The sequence below is a fragment of the Scomber japonicus genome, chromosome 21 (genome assembly GCF_027409825.1).
Source record: "Scomber japonicus isolate fScoJap1 chromosome 21, fScoJap1.pri, whole genome shotgun sequence".
Lineage (NCBI taxonomy): Eukaryota > Metazoa > Chordata > Actinopteri > Scombriformes > Scombridae > Scomber > Scomber japonicus.
In genome coordinates, this window is record NC_070598.1 from 1,919,996 (window position 1) to 1,933,734 (window position 13,739).

General features: G+C 47.6%; 1 protein-coding gene across 1 annotated transcript in view; it reads right to left on the minus strand.

The window, feature by feature from the left end:
* Positions 1 to 1,257: 1,257 nt before the first annotated feature.
* Positions 1,258 to 13,739, minus strand: part of LOC128382108 (uncharacterized protein C18orf63-like) — a 31,508-nt gene continuing 19,026 nt past the window's right edge. The window contains exons 11-14 of the mRNA XM_053342093.1: positions 12,879 to 13,068; positions 8,040 to 8,930; positions 6,080 to 6,163; positions 1,258 to 1,755 (exon numbers count right to left, since the gene is read on the minus strand). Coding sequence (XP_053198068.1) covers positions 1,633 to 1,755; positions 6,080 to 6,163; positions 8,040 to 8,930; positions 12,879 to 13,068 — 1,288 coding nt within the window. The 3' untranslated portion in view covers positions 1,258 to 1,632. The remainder of the gene's footprint in view (positions 1,756 to 6,079; positions 6,164 to 8,039; positions 8,931 to 12,878; positions 13,069 to 13,739) is intronic.

Sequence of the window (13,739 nt, forward strand, 5' to 3'; positions counted from 1 at the left end):
CTGTTCTGGAAGCTCGCCTGATGAAAACTGACACTAAACTAACACACACAGTTCACTGGACACATCTGTGTGTGTGTGTGTGAGTGTGTGTGTGAGTGTGTGTGTGTGTGTGTGTGTGTGTGTGTGTGTGTGTGTGTGTGTGTGTGTGTGTGTGTGTGTGTGTGTGTGAGAGAGTGTGTGTGTGTGTGTGAATGAGAGTGAGTGTGTGTGTGTGTGTGTGTGTGAGAGACAAACAGCTGTCTGGCAAACACACAGGAAATAACTACAGATTTTTTAGATTTTGATGAATAATAAAAAAAACATCACTGCAGTTTTTAAATCTTTTTTTTAATAACAGAGCTTCAGGATATAAATGATTCTTATTATTATTGCACATTCCTGAACAACCAGCTGTGTATAAAACATAAATACTTTAAATAAATAAATAAATAAATTAGTTTCAGAATACAGAAAGTCTTAAAATAACAACAAGTATGTCTGAGAATAATTTAAATACTTCAGTTTTTAGAAAAAGCTTCTTTAACCTTCCTGTCGTCCTCCCGTCTGTTTTGACTGTTCCTTCTTTCCTTCCTTCCTCCCTCCTTCTCTCTTTCCTTCCTTCCTCTCGCTTTCCTTCCTTCCTTCTGTCCTCCCTTTCTCCTCCCTTCCTTCTTTCTTCTGTCCTTTCCTTCCTCCCTTCCTTGTTCCTCCTTTCCTTCCTTCCTCCTTTCCTTCTTCCTCCCTCCTTTCCTTTCTCCCTTCCTCTTTTCCTTTCACCCTCACTCCCTCCCTCCTTCCTCCCTTCCATCCTTTCCTTTCTTCCTCCTCCTTTCCTTCTTCCTCCCTCCTTTCCTTTCTCCCTTCCTCTTTTCCTTTCACCCTCCTTCCTCCCTTCCATCCTTCCTCCCTCCTTTCCTTCCTTCCTCCTTTCCTTCCTTCTTCCTCCCTTCCATCCTTCCTCCCTCCCTCTTTTCCTTCCTTCTTCCTCCTTTCCTTCCTTCTTCCTCCTCTCCTTTCCTTCCTTCTTGCTCCCTGCTTTCCTTCTTTCTTCCTCCCTCCCTCCTTTCCTTCCTTCTTCTTCCTTTCCTTCCTTCTTCCTCCCTTCCATGCTTCCTCCCTCCTTTCCTTCGTTTTTCCTCCTTTCCTTGGAGGGAGGGGAGGGAGGACCCTTCCTCCCCTCCATTCCTTCCTTCTTCCTCCCTTCCTCCTTTCCTCCTTTCTTCCTCCTTTCCTTCCTCCCTTGCCTGGAGGACAACAGGAGTGTTAACTTCAGTGGAAACGTTGAACAGTAACTAATGAACCTTTAACTTCACACGCAGACAGTCTGTGAGATGTCATCAGATAAACCTGAAATAACTGCGCGCTGAACTTCTAACACTTCTCTCCGACCTCGACGAGACTCGACGAGACTTTATCTGACTCAAGAATTTAATTCTGGCAAATCTTCAACATCTAAATGAGCCAGGATGAAAATCTGTCGTCTGTTCCAGTTTGATTCACACTGATGAGACGAGGAGCTTATCACAGCGTTAATACTCCTAAGTAACTCTATTAAGTAGATATGCTGTGTGTGTGTGTGTGTCTGTGTGTGTGTGTGTGTGTGTGTGTGTGTGTGTGTGTGTGTGTGTGTGTGTGTGTGTGTGTGTGTGTGTGTCAGGCTTCAGCCAGACAGCCCATCACTTTCAGCATCAGCTCCTCCTTCTTGTGTTTGGCACCGACGAGGATTCCTCTTCCTCTCAGCCAGGACAGCAGAGTCACAGAGTTCAGCCGCGACAACTGGAGGAAGAGGAGGAGGAGGAAGAGGAGAGGGAGAAGAGGAGGAGGAGGAGAAAAGGAAGAGAAGAGGAAGAAGGTGGAGGAGGAGAAGAGGAATAAGAAGGGGGGAGGAGAAGAGGTAGGTGGAGGAGGAGGAGGACAAGAGGAAGGTGGAGGAGAGGAAAAAGGAGGAGAAGAAGAAGGTGGAGGAGGAGTGGAAGAAGGAGGAGAAAGAGGAAGAGGAGAAAAGGAAGAAGGTGGAAGAGAAGAAGAAGGTGGAGGAGAAGGAGAAAAAGGAGGAGAAGAGGAATAAGGAGGAGGAGAAGAAATCAGAGTTATCTCAGGGTTTTTTCAGATAACGCAGATCTAGACTAAACTTCTTAGAACATTTTCCATATTTAGGGTCAAACGTTGGTTTCACAGTAAAAGCAGCAGAGACACATTTAACCTTCCTGTCGTCCTCCCGGGTCAAATTGACCCCGTCTGTTTTGACTGTTCCTTCTTTCCTTTCCTCCCTTCCTTCTTTCCTTTCCTCCCCTTTTCCTTCCTTCCTCCTTTCCTTCCATCTTCCTCCCTTCCTTCCATCTTCCTTCCTCCCCATCCTTCCTTCATCCCTCCTTTCCTTCGTTCTTCCTCCCCCTTTCCTTCATTCCTTCCTTCCTTCTTTCCTTCCTTCCTTTCCTTCCTTCCTCCCTCCCTCCCTCCTTTCATCCCTTCCTTCCTTTTTCCTCCCTCCCTCCTCTCCTCCCTCCCTCCCTTCCATCTTCCTCCCTCCCTTCCATCTTCCTCCCTCCCTCCCTCCCTTCCATTCATCCTCCTTCCTTCCTTCTTCCTCCCTCCCTTCTTCCTTCCTTCCTCCCTTCCTTCCTTGCCTTGAGGACAACAGGAGGGTTAAATACCTTTCTATGTCCTCCTCCTGTATAAACGTAGTGAGTGTGTTAGAATGGGTCTTGAAGGTGAAGCATCTTAAACTAAAGTGAAGCAGAGAGTGTAAGTGATGCTTTTGTTCAGGTTGAAGTTGTAAAACTGATGAATGATGTTCCTCATCAGACTGTTCCTTATTTCCTTTCCTCCCTTCCTCCCTCCTTTCCTCCCTTCCTCCCATCCTTCCTTCCTCCCTCCTTTCCTTCCTTCATCCCTCCTTTCCTTCCTTCTTCCTCCCTTTCCTTCCTTTCCTTCCATTCTTCCTTCCTTCCTCCCTCCTTTCCTTCCTTCTTCCTCCCTGCTTCGTTCTTCCTCCCTTCCTCCCTCCTTTCCTTCCTTTCCTCCCTTCATCCCCCTTTCCTTCCTTCTTCTTTCCTTTCCTCCCTTCATCCCCCTTTCCTTCCTTCTTCTTTCCTTTCCTTCCTTCCTCCTTCTTTTCTTTCCTTTCCTCCCTTCCTTCCACTTTCCTCCCTTCCTTCCTCCCCATCCTTCCTTCATCCCTCCTTTCCTTCGTTATTCCTCCCCCTTTCCTTCATTCCTCCCTTCCTTCTTTTTTCTTTTGTTCAGGTTGAAGCTGTAAAACTGATGAATGATGTTATTAATGTTCCTGTTTCCCCTTCGAGCTCCCTTTCCTTCCTTTCCTCCCTCCCTTCCTCCCTCCTTTCCTCCCTCCCTTCCTTCCTTGCCTTGAGGACAACAGGAGGGTTAAAGTGAAGCAGAGACTGTAAGTGATGCTTTTGTTCAGGTTGAAGCTGTAAACCTGATGAATGATGTTATTAATGTTCCTGTTTCCCCTTCGGGCTCCCGCCTCCTCCTGAACATCCATCACTTTAACGGTCCTCCTGCTCCTCTGAAAAGGAGGAAACCAGGCTGACAGAACAATGTGTACGCTATTCATCACGCTAACACGCTTTCATACATCACCTTAATGTGCGCTGCAGCGTCTCTAAAGGATGTTTATGAGGAAGCCAAAAGCTTGAGAGCGTGTACAGTACGAGACGACACGCTGGAAATTCATCACGTCTCAAGTCTCTTCTTGTTTAGGAGGCTGAAGCACCACTTCTGCCTCCTCTTCACACTTCCATCTGTCCTTCCTCCCTCCCTCCCTTCATTCCTTTTATTCCATCTGTCCTTCCTTCCTTCCTCCCTTCCTTCCCTCCATTTGTCCTTCCTTCCTTCCTTTTATTCCATCTGTCCTTCCTTCCTCCCTCCCTCCCTTCCTTCCTTTTATTCCATCTGTCCTTCCTTCCTTCCTCCCTCCCTCCCTTCCTTCCCTCCATCTGTCCTTCCTTCCTCCCTTCCTTCCTTCCCTCCATCTGTCCTTCCTTCCTCCCTTCCTTCCTTCCCTCCATCTGTCCTTCCTCCCTTCCTTCCTTCCCTCCATCTGTCCTTCCTTCCCTCCTTCTGTCCCTCCATCTGTCCTTCCTTCCTCCCTTCCTTCCTTCCCTCCATCTGTCCTTCCTTCCTCCCCTCCATCTGTCCTTCCTTCCTTCCTCCCTCCCTCCCTCCCTTCCTTCCCTCCATCTGTCCTTCCTTCCTTCCTTCCCTCCATCTGTCCTTCCTTCCTCCCTCCCTCCCTTCCCTCCATCTGTCCTAAAGGATGTTTATGAGGAAGCCAAAAGCTTGAGAGCGTGTACAGTACGAGACGACACGCTGGAAATTCATCACGTCTCAAGTCTCTTCTTGTTTAGGAGGCTGAAGCACCACTTCTGCCTCCTCTTCACACTTCCATCTGTCCTTCCTCCCTCCCTCCCTTCCTTCCTTCCTTCCTTTTATTCCATCTGTCCTTCCTCCCTCCCTCCCTTCCTTCCTTCCACTTCTGCCTCCTCTTCACACTTCCATCATTTACATAAGATTAACTCTGCAGCTTTAATATTCAGGACTGAATCTGTGACTCTGCAAAATGCTGCAAAACACACACAGATGCAGACGCAGACTTACCGTAATAACTCTAATAGAAGAGAAATCAGGTGAAATCAGTAATAAGTAATGTAAGTATTTCATCTGTTAGGGTAAATGTCTCCTCCATCTGTCCTTCTTTCCTTCTTTCCTTCCTTCTTTCTGTCCTTCCTCCCTCCCTTCCTTCCTTCCATCCATCTGTCCTTCCTTCCTCCCTCCCTTCCTTCCTCCCTTCCTTCCTTCCCTCCATCTGTCCTTCCTTCCTCCCTTCCCTCCATCTGTCCTTCCTTCCTTCCTCCCTCCCTCCCTTCCTTCCCTCCATCTGTCCTTCCTTCCTCCCTTCCCTCCATTTGTCCTTCCTTCCTTCCTTCCTTCCTCCCTCCCTCCCTCCCTCCCTTCCTTCCCTCCTTCCGTCCCTCCATCTGTCCTTCCTTCCTTCCTTCCTTCCTCCCTCTCTCCCTCCCTTCCTTCCCTCCTTCCGTCCCTCCATCTGTCCTTCCTTCCTCCCTTCCTTCCTTCCCTCCCTCCCTCCCTTCCCTCCTTCCTTCCCTCCATTTGTCCTTCCTTCCTTCCTTCCTCCCTCCCTTCCTTCCCTCCATCTGTCCTTCCTTCCTTCCTCCCTTCCTTCCCTCCATTTGTCCTTCCTTCCTTCCTTCCTTCCTCCCTCCCTTCCCTCCATCTGTCCTTCCTTCCTTCCTCCCTCCCTTCCTTCCCTCCATCTGTCCTTCCTTCCTCCCTTCCTTCCTGCCCTCCATCTGTCCTTCCTTCCTCCCTTCCTTCCTTCCCTCCATCTGTCCTTCCTTCCTTCCTCCCTCCCTCCCTTCCTTCCCTCCATCTGTCCTTCCTTCCTCCCTTCCCTCCATTTGTCCTTCCTTCCTTCCTCCCTCCCTTCCTCCCTCCTTCCTTCCCTCCATCTGTCCTTCCTTCCTCCCTTCCTTCCTTCCCTCCATCTGTCCTTCCTTACTCCCTTCCTTCCTTCCCTCCATTTGTCCTTCCTTCCTCCCTCCCTTCCTTCCCTTCATTTGTCCTTCCTTCCTTCCTTCCTTCCTTCCTTCCCTCCATTTGTCCTTCCTTCCTCCCTTCCTTCCTTCCCTCCATTTGTCCTTCCTTCCTCCCTTCCTTCCTTCCCTCCATTTGTCCTTCCTTCCTCCCTCCCTTCCTTCCCTTCATTTGTCCTTCCTTCCTTCCTTCCTTCCTTCCTTCCCTCCATTTGTCCTTCCTTCCTCCCTTCCTTCCTTCCCTCCATTTGTCCTTCCTTCCTCCCTTCCTTCCTTCCCTCCATCTGTCCTTCCTTCCTAAGATCTAAGATCAGCTGTTAGGGTAAATGTTCCCTCCATCTGTCCTTCCTTCTTTCTGTCCTTCCTTCCTTCCTAAAACAGACTTCTGATCCGTCATACCAGTAAAGGATAAATGTGGTAAGAAAATAACAGATAAATAAAGGAATGAATGTAACATCAGTAGTTTACCGTAATGAATGTAATAACAGTAGTAGGACTGGATGTAACGTTAGTGTGAAGTTCACCTGGTTGCTTCTGGCCATTTTCTCCACGTCTACGTCTTGTATCGCAGGTTTGGATTTCTTCGGTTTGGACTCGAACACGATGCCCTGAAACACGAGAGCAGAACATCACAGCTCAGTTACAACAGGAAGCAACCAAAGAGTCAGGCTTCACTGTCCCAGGAAGAAAAGTTAGTTCCTCTCTTCCTCCCCCTTTCCTTCCATCTTCCTCCCTCCTTTCTTCCCTTCCATCTTCCTCCCTTCCTTCCATCTTATAAAAGTATAATTACTTTGGCCACTAGATGGCGCCTCTCACTCACTACCTTTCCTTTCCTCCCTTCTTCCTTCCTTCCCTCCTTCCTTCCTCCCTTCCTTTCCTCCCTTCCTTCTTTCCTTTCCTCAATTCCTTCCTCCCCCTTTCCTTTTCTTTCCTTTCCTCCCTCCCTCCCTCCTTACCTTCCTTCTTCCTCCCCATTTCCTCCCTTCCTTCTTTCCTTTCTCCCCTTCCTTATTCCTTCTTCCTCCCTTACTTCCATCTTCCTCCCTTCCTCCCCCTTTCCTTCCATCTTCCTCCCTCCTTTCTTCCCTTCCTCCCTCCCTTCCTTCCATCTTATAAAAGTATAATTACTTTGGCCACTAGATGGCGCCTGTCACTCACTCACTTTCCTTTCCTCCCTTCTTCCTTCCTTCCCTCCTTCCTTCCTCCCTCCCTCCCTCCTTTCCTTCCCTCTTCCTTCCTCCCTCCCTCCTTTCCTTCCTTCTTCCTCGCCCTTTCCTTTATTCCTTCTTTCCTTTCCTTTCCTTTCCTTCCTCCCTCCCTCCCTCCTTCTTCCTTCCTCCCTCCATCCTTTCCTTCCTTCCTCCTCCCCATTTCCTCCCTTCCTTCTTTCCTTTCTCCCCTTCCTTATTCCTTCTTCCTCCCTTACTTCCGTCTTCCTCCCTTCCTCCCCTTCCTTATTCCTTCTTCCTCCCTTACTTCCATCTTCCTCTATTCCTCCCCCTTTCCTTCCATCTTCCTCCCTTACTTCCATCTTCCTCCCTTCCTCCCCCTTTCCTTCCATCTTCCTCCCTCCTTTCTTCCCTTCCATCTTCCTCCCTTCCTTCCATCTTATAAAAGTATAATTACTTTGGCCACTAGATGGCGCCTGTCACCCACTCACTTTCCTTTCCTCCCTTCTTCCTTCCTTCCCTCCTTCCTTCTTTCCTTTCCTCCATTCCTTCCCCTTCCTCCCTCCCTCCTTTCCTTCCTTCTTCCTCCCCCTTCCTCCCTCCATCCTTTCCTTCCTTCTTCCTTCCTCCCTCCTTTCCTTCCTTCTTCCTCCCCATTTCCTCCCTTCCTTCTTCCTCCCCATTTCCTCCCTTCCTTCTTTCCTTTCTCCCCTTCCTTATTCCTTCTTCCGCCCTTACTTCCATCTTCCTCCCTTCCTCCCCCTTTCCTTCCATCTTCCTCCCTCCTTTCTTCCCTTCCATCTTCCTTTCTTCCTTCCATCTTATAAAAGTATAATTACTTTGGCCACTAGATGGCGCCTGTCACTCACTCACTCACTTTCCTTTCCTCCCTTCTTCCTTCCTTCCTCCCTCCCTTCCCTCTTCCTTCCTCCCTCCCTCCTTTCCTTCCTTCTTCCTCCCTCCTTTCCTTCCTTCTTCCTCCCCATTTCCTCCCTTCCTTCTTTCCTTTCTCCCCTTCCTTATTCCTTCTTCCTCCCTTACTTCCATCTTCCTCCCTTCCTTCCATCTTCCTCCCTCCTTTCTTCCCTTCCTTATTCCTTCTTCCTCCCTTACTTCCATCTTCCTCCCTTCCTCCCCCTTCCCTTCCATCTTCCTCCCTCCTTTCTTCCCTTCCTCCCTCCGCCCTTTTACCCTTTTCTTCTCTTCATCTCTCTATCCTTAATCCCTTCCCTTTGGTATCATTCACTACCAAACCAATACTATTTTCGGCTTGGTCTTAGTTAGAGAAACTAGACTCCAAACTAGCCTGACTCACCTCTGTGCTGCAGGTATCAGCTGATGTGAGAGCTGGTTTTTCTGCTACTTTACTGGATTTCAAAGCAGCACTCTTGTTGGTTTTGGGTTTAACGTTGAGTCCAGGTTTAGGTTTGTATGAAGGGCTGAGGCTGGTCAGGTGCTTCAGGTTTGGAGGGTTTGATGAAGAGGAGGACGGTTGAGGAGCGAAGCTGCTGTGGGATTTGGAGTGAGTGTTGAAGCGAGGGACGGCAGGAGGAGGAGGAATCTGGAGAGACGACAAAGAAGAAACAGTAGAAGAAGCAGCAGGTCTGTTCTTCCTGATGGCGGGAAGCGTCACTCTCCCTCTCTCCTTCCCGTCTCCGCTCATCTGCTCCTTCTGCTTCTGGAGGCGAAGGAGGGCGACGTTCACATGGCGAGACGGCTGCTTGTTCTTGAAGATGGGAACCAGTTTGGGTTGAGCTTGTTTTACCGGCGGAGGAAGAGGCGGCAGGACAGAGGAGAAAGAGGAAGAGGTGAGGGATGAAGCTGGCTGGAAGATCGAGGAAGAGGAGGAGGAGGAGGAGAAAGAAGAAGATGTGAGGGATGAAGCTGGCTGGAAGACCGAGGAGGAGGAGAAAGAAGAAGAGGAAGGAGCTGATTGAGAACTAGAAGCAGCAGAAAAGGGAACGCGTGAGGAGGAGAAAGATGAAGGATGATCTCTGTCTCTATATCCCTGACTGCCTCCAAATCCACATCCATTACCCAGAAGCCCCTGAGCCTGCTGGGAGAGAGGGGGCCAAGCTGCTGGCTGAGACCCAAAGGAGAGCCTCGCAGGTGGGGGAGGAGGAAGAGGAGGAAGAGGAGGCAGCTGGGTGAGGACCGGTCTGGTGGAGGACGAGCTGGTCAGATTGAGCTGCTCACTACTCGACACCTGAAGAAGAAGAAGAAGAAGAGCAGACGTCAGCAGATCAGTTCACCTCTCTAGACTCATATCCTCCACATTAGCAGCTCTATATTAATATTGTGAGTCTCTACTGGAATATCTTCTTCTGGTCCTCTGAAATGAGGCCAACCAGGAAGTAACTTAGAGCTGCATTCTATCAAAAGGCCACCAGGGGGCGACCGTCTCTATACAAGTCAATGGAGAATTCACCAACTTCTCACTTGATTTCTAACCTCAGTAAACGTTTTCAAAATGTGTTTATGGTCTCAATCGCTAGTTTAAAGCCTTCTTCAATGCAGTATGATGTTCATTTGGGACATTTTGGCCTCCCTGATTTTATATGTGATGATAAAGCAGGGTATGCATTAGGGCGGGGCTACGTCCTGATTGACTAAGGTCCTCGAGATCCAGCCCTCGTAACCATAGCAACCTCCCCGCTCCGCCCCATGGCCCCACCTCATGCCCATATAAGTAGAATTCGTGTTTTTATTTTTCCCAGCATGCACCTGAAATTTTCAAGATGGCGCTGCCTAGATTAGAAACTATTGGCTTCTGAGCAGCAGTCCACAAACCAATGGGTGACGTCACGGATGTTACGTCTGTTTCTTTTATACAGTCTATGCTATTAACAGGCTGTTTTACCTCCTGTCTCTTTTATGAAGTTACGTGTTCGCCATCTGCACTGAGATTTCATCAATTTTCAACTCGTCAAACATTAAACGTCCACGTGTCCACATCGATGACTGAGCTAAAACTGCTGACATCAACATAATTGAAGCTCTTTTCATGACATTTAATGGCCTTAAATTACAAAAAAAGCAAAAGTCCTTTTAAGGATCAGCGGATATGTTGGAAAATGTGCTGAAATATGAAAGTGGACAACATATGGAAACACCTTAGCAACGGCCTTAGCAACCACCCTAGCAACACACAATCTCTCCTCCAAAAGAAGAAACCTATAAAACATTTTGTCTGAATCGGTTGTTTAACTGTCTCACAGGAGCTTTAAGTTCAGCTTGAAGCTCCATTTTTTAAACGTTTCTCTTCATGACAGAAAGTAACGTCTCTTTTTCCTTTTTTATAGATGGAAATAAGCACCGCTGAACACTATAAATATTTTAGTTTCACTCTGCGAGCATTAAATCGATCTCTCCAGATGTTTTACACTGCAGAGAACTCAGGATGAAAGCACTCTTTAGCTTCGCCCTGAGAGTAACTTCATGTGCATAATGAAGTTTCAGGATGAGAAATAACTTTAATCTCCACCTGCGTCGTTACATTAATGTTCAAGAGGAACATTCACAGTCTCATCTGCAGACTAAAGCTCAGAGCTGCTCTGACTAAACATGGATGAACATTAATTAAAACGGTTAAATATAATAACAGATATTTTAACCTGTGGGCAAAGAATTCATCTATCTATCTACTTTATCTATCAAAATGAAAACATCTTTTCTTTAACCCTCCTGTTGTCCTCGAGTCAAGGAAGGAAAGGAGGAAGGAAGGGAGGAAGAAGGATGGAAGGGAGGAAGAAGGAAGGAAAGGAGGAATGAATGGAGGAAGAAGGATGGAAGGGAGGAAGAAGGGAGGAAGAAGGAAGGAAAGGAGGGAGGAAGGGAGAAAGGACGGAGGAAGGCAGGAAGAAGGATGGAAGGCAGGAAGGAAGGGAGAAAAGAGGAAGGGAGAAAAGAGGAAGGGAGGAAAGAAGGAAGGGAAGGGAGGAAGAAGGAAGGAAAGAAAGGAGGAAAGGGGAAAGGAAGGGAGAAAGGAGGAAGGAAAGGAAGGGAGAAAAGAAGGAAGGAAGGAAGGCAGGGAGAAAGGAGGGAGGAAGGGAGAAAGGACGGAGGAAGGCAGGAAGAAGGATGGAAGGCAGGAAGGAAGGAAGGAAAGGAGGAATGAATGGTGGAAGAAGGATGGAAGGGAGGAAGAAGGAAGGAAGGGAAGGATGGAAGGGAGAAAGGACGGAGGAAGGAAGGATGGAAGGCAGGAAGGAAGGGAGAAAGGAGGAAGGGAGAAAAGAAGGAAGGGAAGGGAGGAAGAAGGAAAGAAGGAAGGGAAGGGAGAAAGGAGGAACCACAGGAGGAAGGAAAGGAAGGAAGGAAGGAAGAGTCAAAACAGACGGGGTCAATTTGACCCAGGAGGACGACAGGAAGGATAAACCAAGAAGAAGAAAAGGCTGAATTTTTTAGGGGAGATGTGAAAAAACATCTGAATCTCCAACACATTTATTTAATTGAACCTCAGGACAACAAAGACACAGATTCCCTCCACCTTCATCCTGACTTCTGTAGCTTCAACATTAATTCTCACGACACTGACAGAGAGCGTTTCTCCAGAGTCGACCGTCTGGAGTCGTTAAACCGTCCCTGAAGGTTTTTACAGGGAGGAAAACGCTCAGATGATTTCTTTTCCTTTCCTCTCATCAAACCTCCACAAGCTCACGCAGGATCAACTCCCTGAGCTGTGTGTGTTTGAGTTTGTCACTTTGAGACATGTTTCATTCTTTATAGTTGTTTAGTTGCTAATCCATTACATTATTATACTATTATATTATCATCAGGGCTGTCAGCGTTAACCATAGACTGTATAAAAGAAACAGACGTAACATCCGTGACGTCACCCATTGGTTTGTGGACTGCTGCTCGGAAGCCAATAGTTTCTAATCTAGTCAGCGCCATCTTGAAGATTTCAGGTGCATGCTGGGAAAAATAAAAACACAGATTCTACTTATATGGGCATGAGGCGGGGCCATGGGCGGAGCGGGGAGGTTGCTATGGTTACGAGGGCTTGATCTGGAGGACATTGGGCAATCAACCTGTCAATCAGGACGTAGCCACGCCCCCTAATGCATACCCTGCTTTATCATCACATATAAAATCAGGGAGGCCAAAATGTCCCAAATGAACATCATACTGCATTGAAGAAGGCTTTAAACTAGCGATTGAGACCATAAACACATTTTGAAAACGTTTACTGAGGTTAGAAATCAAGTGAGAAGTTGGTGAATTCTCCATTGACTTGTATAGAGACGGTCGCCCCCTGGTGGCCTTTTGATAGAATGCAGCTCTAAGTTATTTCCTGGTTGGCCTCATTTCAGAGGATCAGAACTCCCCACCTGCCGTTAACGCATTAATCACGATTACATTAATGCAACGTGTTAATTTTTTTTAATCTCATTTTAACGTTGCAAGCCTTTTTGTCCCTTCTCCTCCCCCGTAGACGGCTCCTCTAGCTGTAGCGCTATGCTTTGAAGTGGCCTCCTGCAGTAAACCTACCGCGCTGATGGAAAGTAAGAGAGCTACTGGACTTTTGAACGGCTTGTTTAACTTTAAAACACTTCCAGACGCTTCAGTTGACAAGTCAAAAGTAAAATGCAACCTGTGTCAAACGGAGTACGCAGAGTTTGAGTTAGCACCTCCACGAGATTAATCGTGATTAACTATGGAAATTCTGCGATTAATCTTGATTAAAAAAATTCAGTGGTATAAAATTATCTTCCATTGACAATAATATAGTTTATAGTGATTATTTCGGGAAAAAGGGAGAAAGGAAGAGATGACAAGGAAGGAAGGAAGGAAGGATGGAAGAAAGGAAGAAAGAAAGGGAGCAAGGAGAGATGGAAGGAAGGGAGAAAGGAAGAGAAGGAAGGAAGGAAGGGAGAAAGGGAAGGAAGGAAGGAAGGAAGGAAAAGAAGACAGGAAAGAAACATGGAAGGAAGAAAGGGAGCAAGGTCAGATGGAAGGAAGGAAGGAAGAAAGAAAGGGAGCAAGGACAGATGGAAGGAAGAGAGGAAGAGAAGAAGGAAGGAAGGAAGGATGGATAATAAATGAGCCTTTAGTGTAGTCGTAGCCAGTGTTCATCCAGGTGTGAGTGTAGTTGTGTGTGTGTGTGTGTGTGTGTGTGTGTGTGTGTGTGTGTGTGTGTGTGTGTGTGTACCTGTACTGAGGCTGCAGTGTTCAGACTGGTCGTGGTGTAACTGGGTTTACTGGTCAGACGTGCAGCGAAGCCACAGACGCTCTGCAGCCGGCCGGTGATGTCAGACAGGAAGCAGCTCAGCGCCCCCTGCAGGTCGACGCGGGGGAGGCGCTGCACCGGCTGCAGGCGGACGCAGCTCAGAGGATAACTGCTCACAGGGTTAAAGAAACACTTTTAATCACTAGTATTATTATTACAGAGCAGCTTTATACTAATAATCTGCATTATTATATTGAATTAAACTATAATTCAATCAGCTACTTTGAGATAAAATATTTAAATTATAGCAGACTGTTGCTGTTTATGACAAAGGAAGGTAGAAGGAAGAAAAGGAGGGAGGAAGAAGAAAGGTAGAAGGAAAGGAGGGAGGAAGAAGAAAGGTAGAAGGAAAGGGGGAGGAAGAAGGAAGGAAAGGAGGGAGGGAGGAAGGAAGGAAGGTAGAAAGAAAGGAGGGAGGGAGGAAGGAAGAAAAGGAGGAAGAAAAGGAGGGAGAGAGGAAGGAAGAAAAGGAGGGAGGAAAGGAAGAAGGAAGGAAAGGAGGGAGGAAGAAGGAAGGAAAGGAAGAAGGAAGGAAAGGAGGGAGGAAGAAGGAAGGAAAGGAAGAAGGAAGGAAAGGAGGGAGGAAGAAGGAAGGTAGAAGGAAAGGAGGGAGGGAGGAAGGAAGAAAGAAGGAAAGGAGGGAGGGAGGAAGAAGGAAGAAAAGGAGGGAGGAAGAAGGAAGGTAGAAGGAAAGGGGGGGGGGAGGAAGGAAAGTAGAAGGAATGAAAGGAGGGAGGAAGGTAGAAGGAAAGGAGGGAGGGAGGAAAGAAGGTAGCAGGAAAG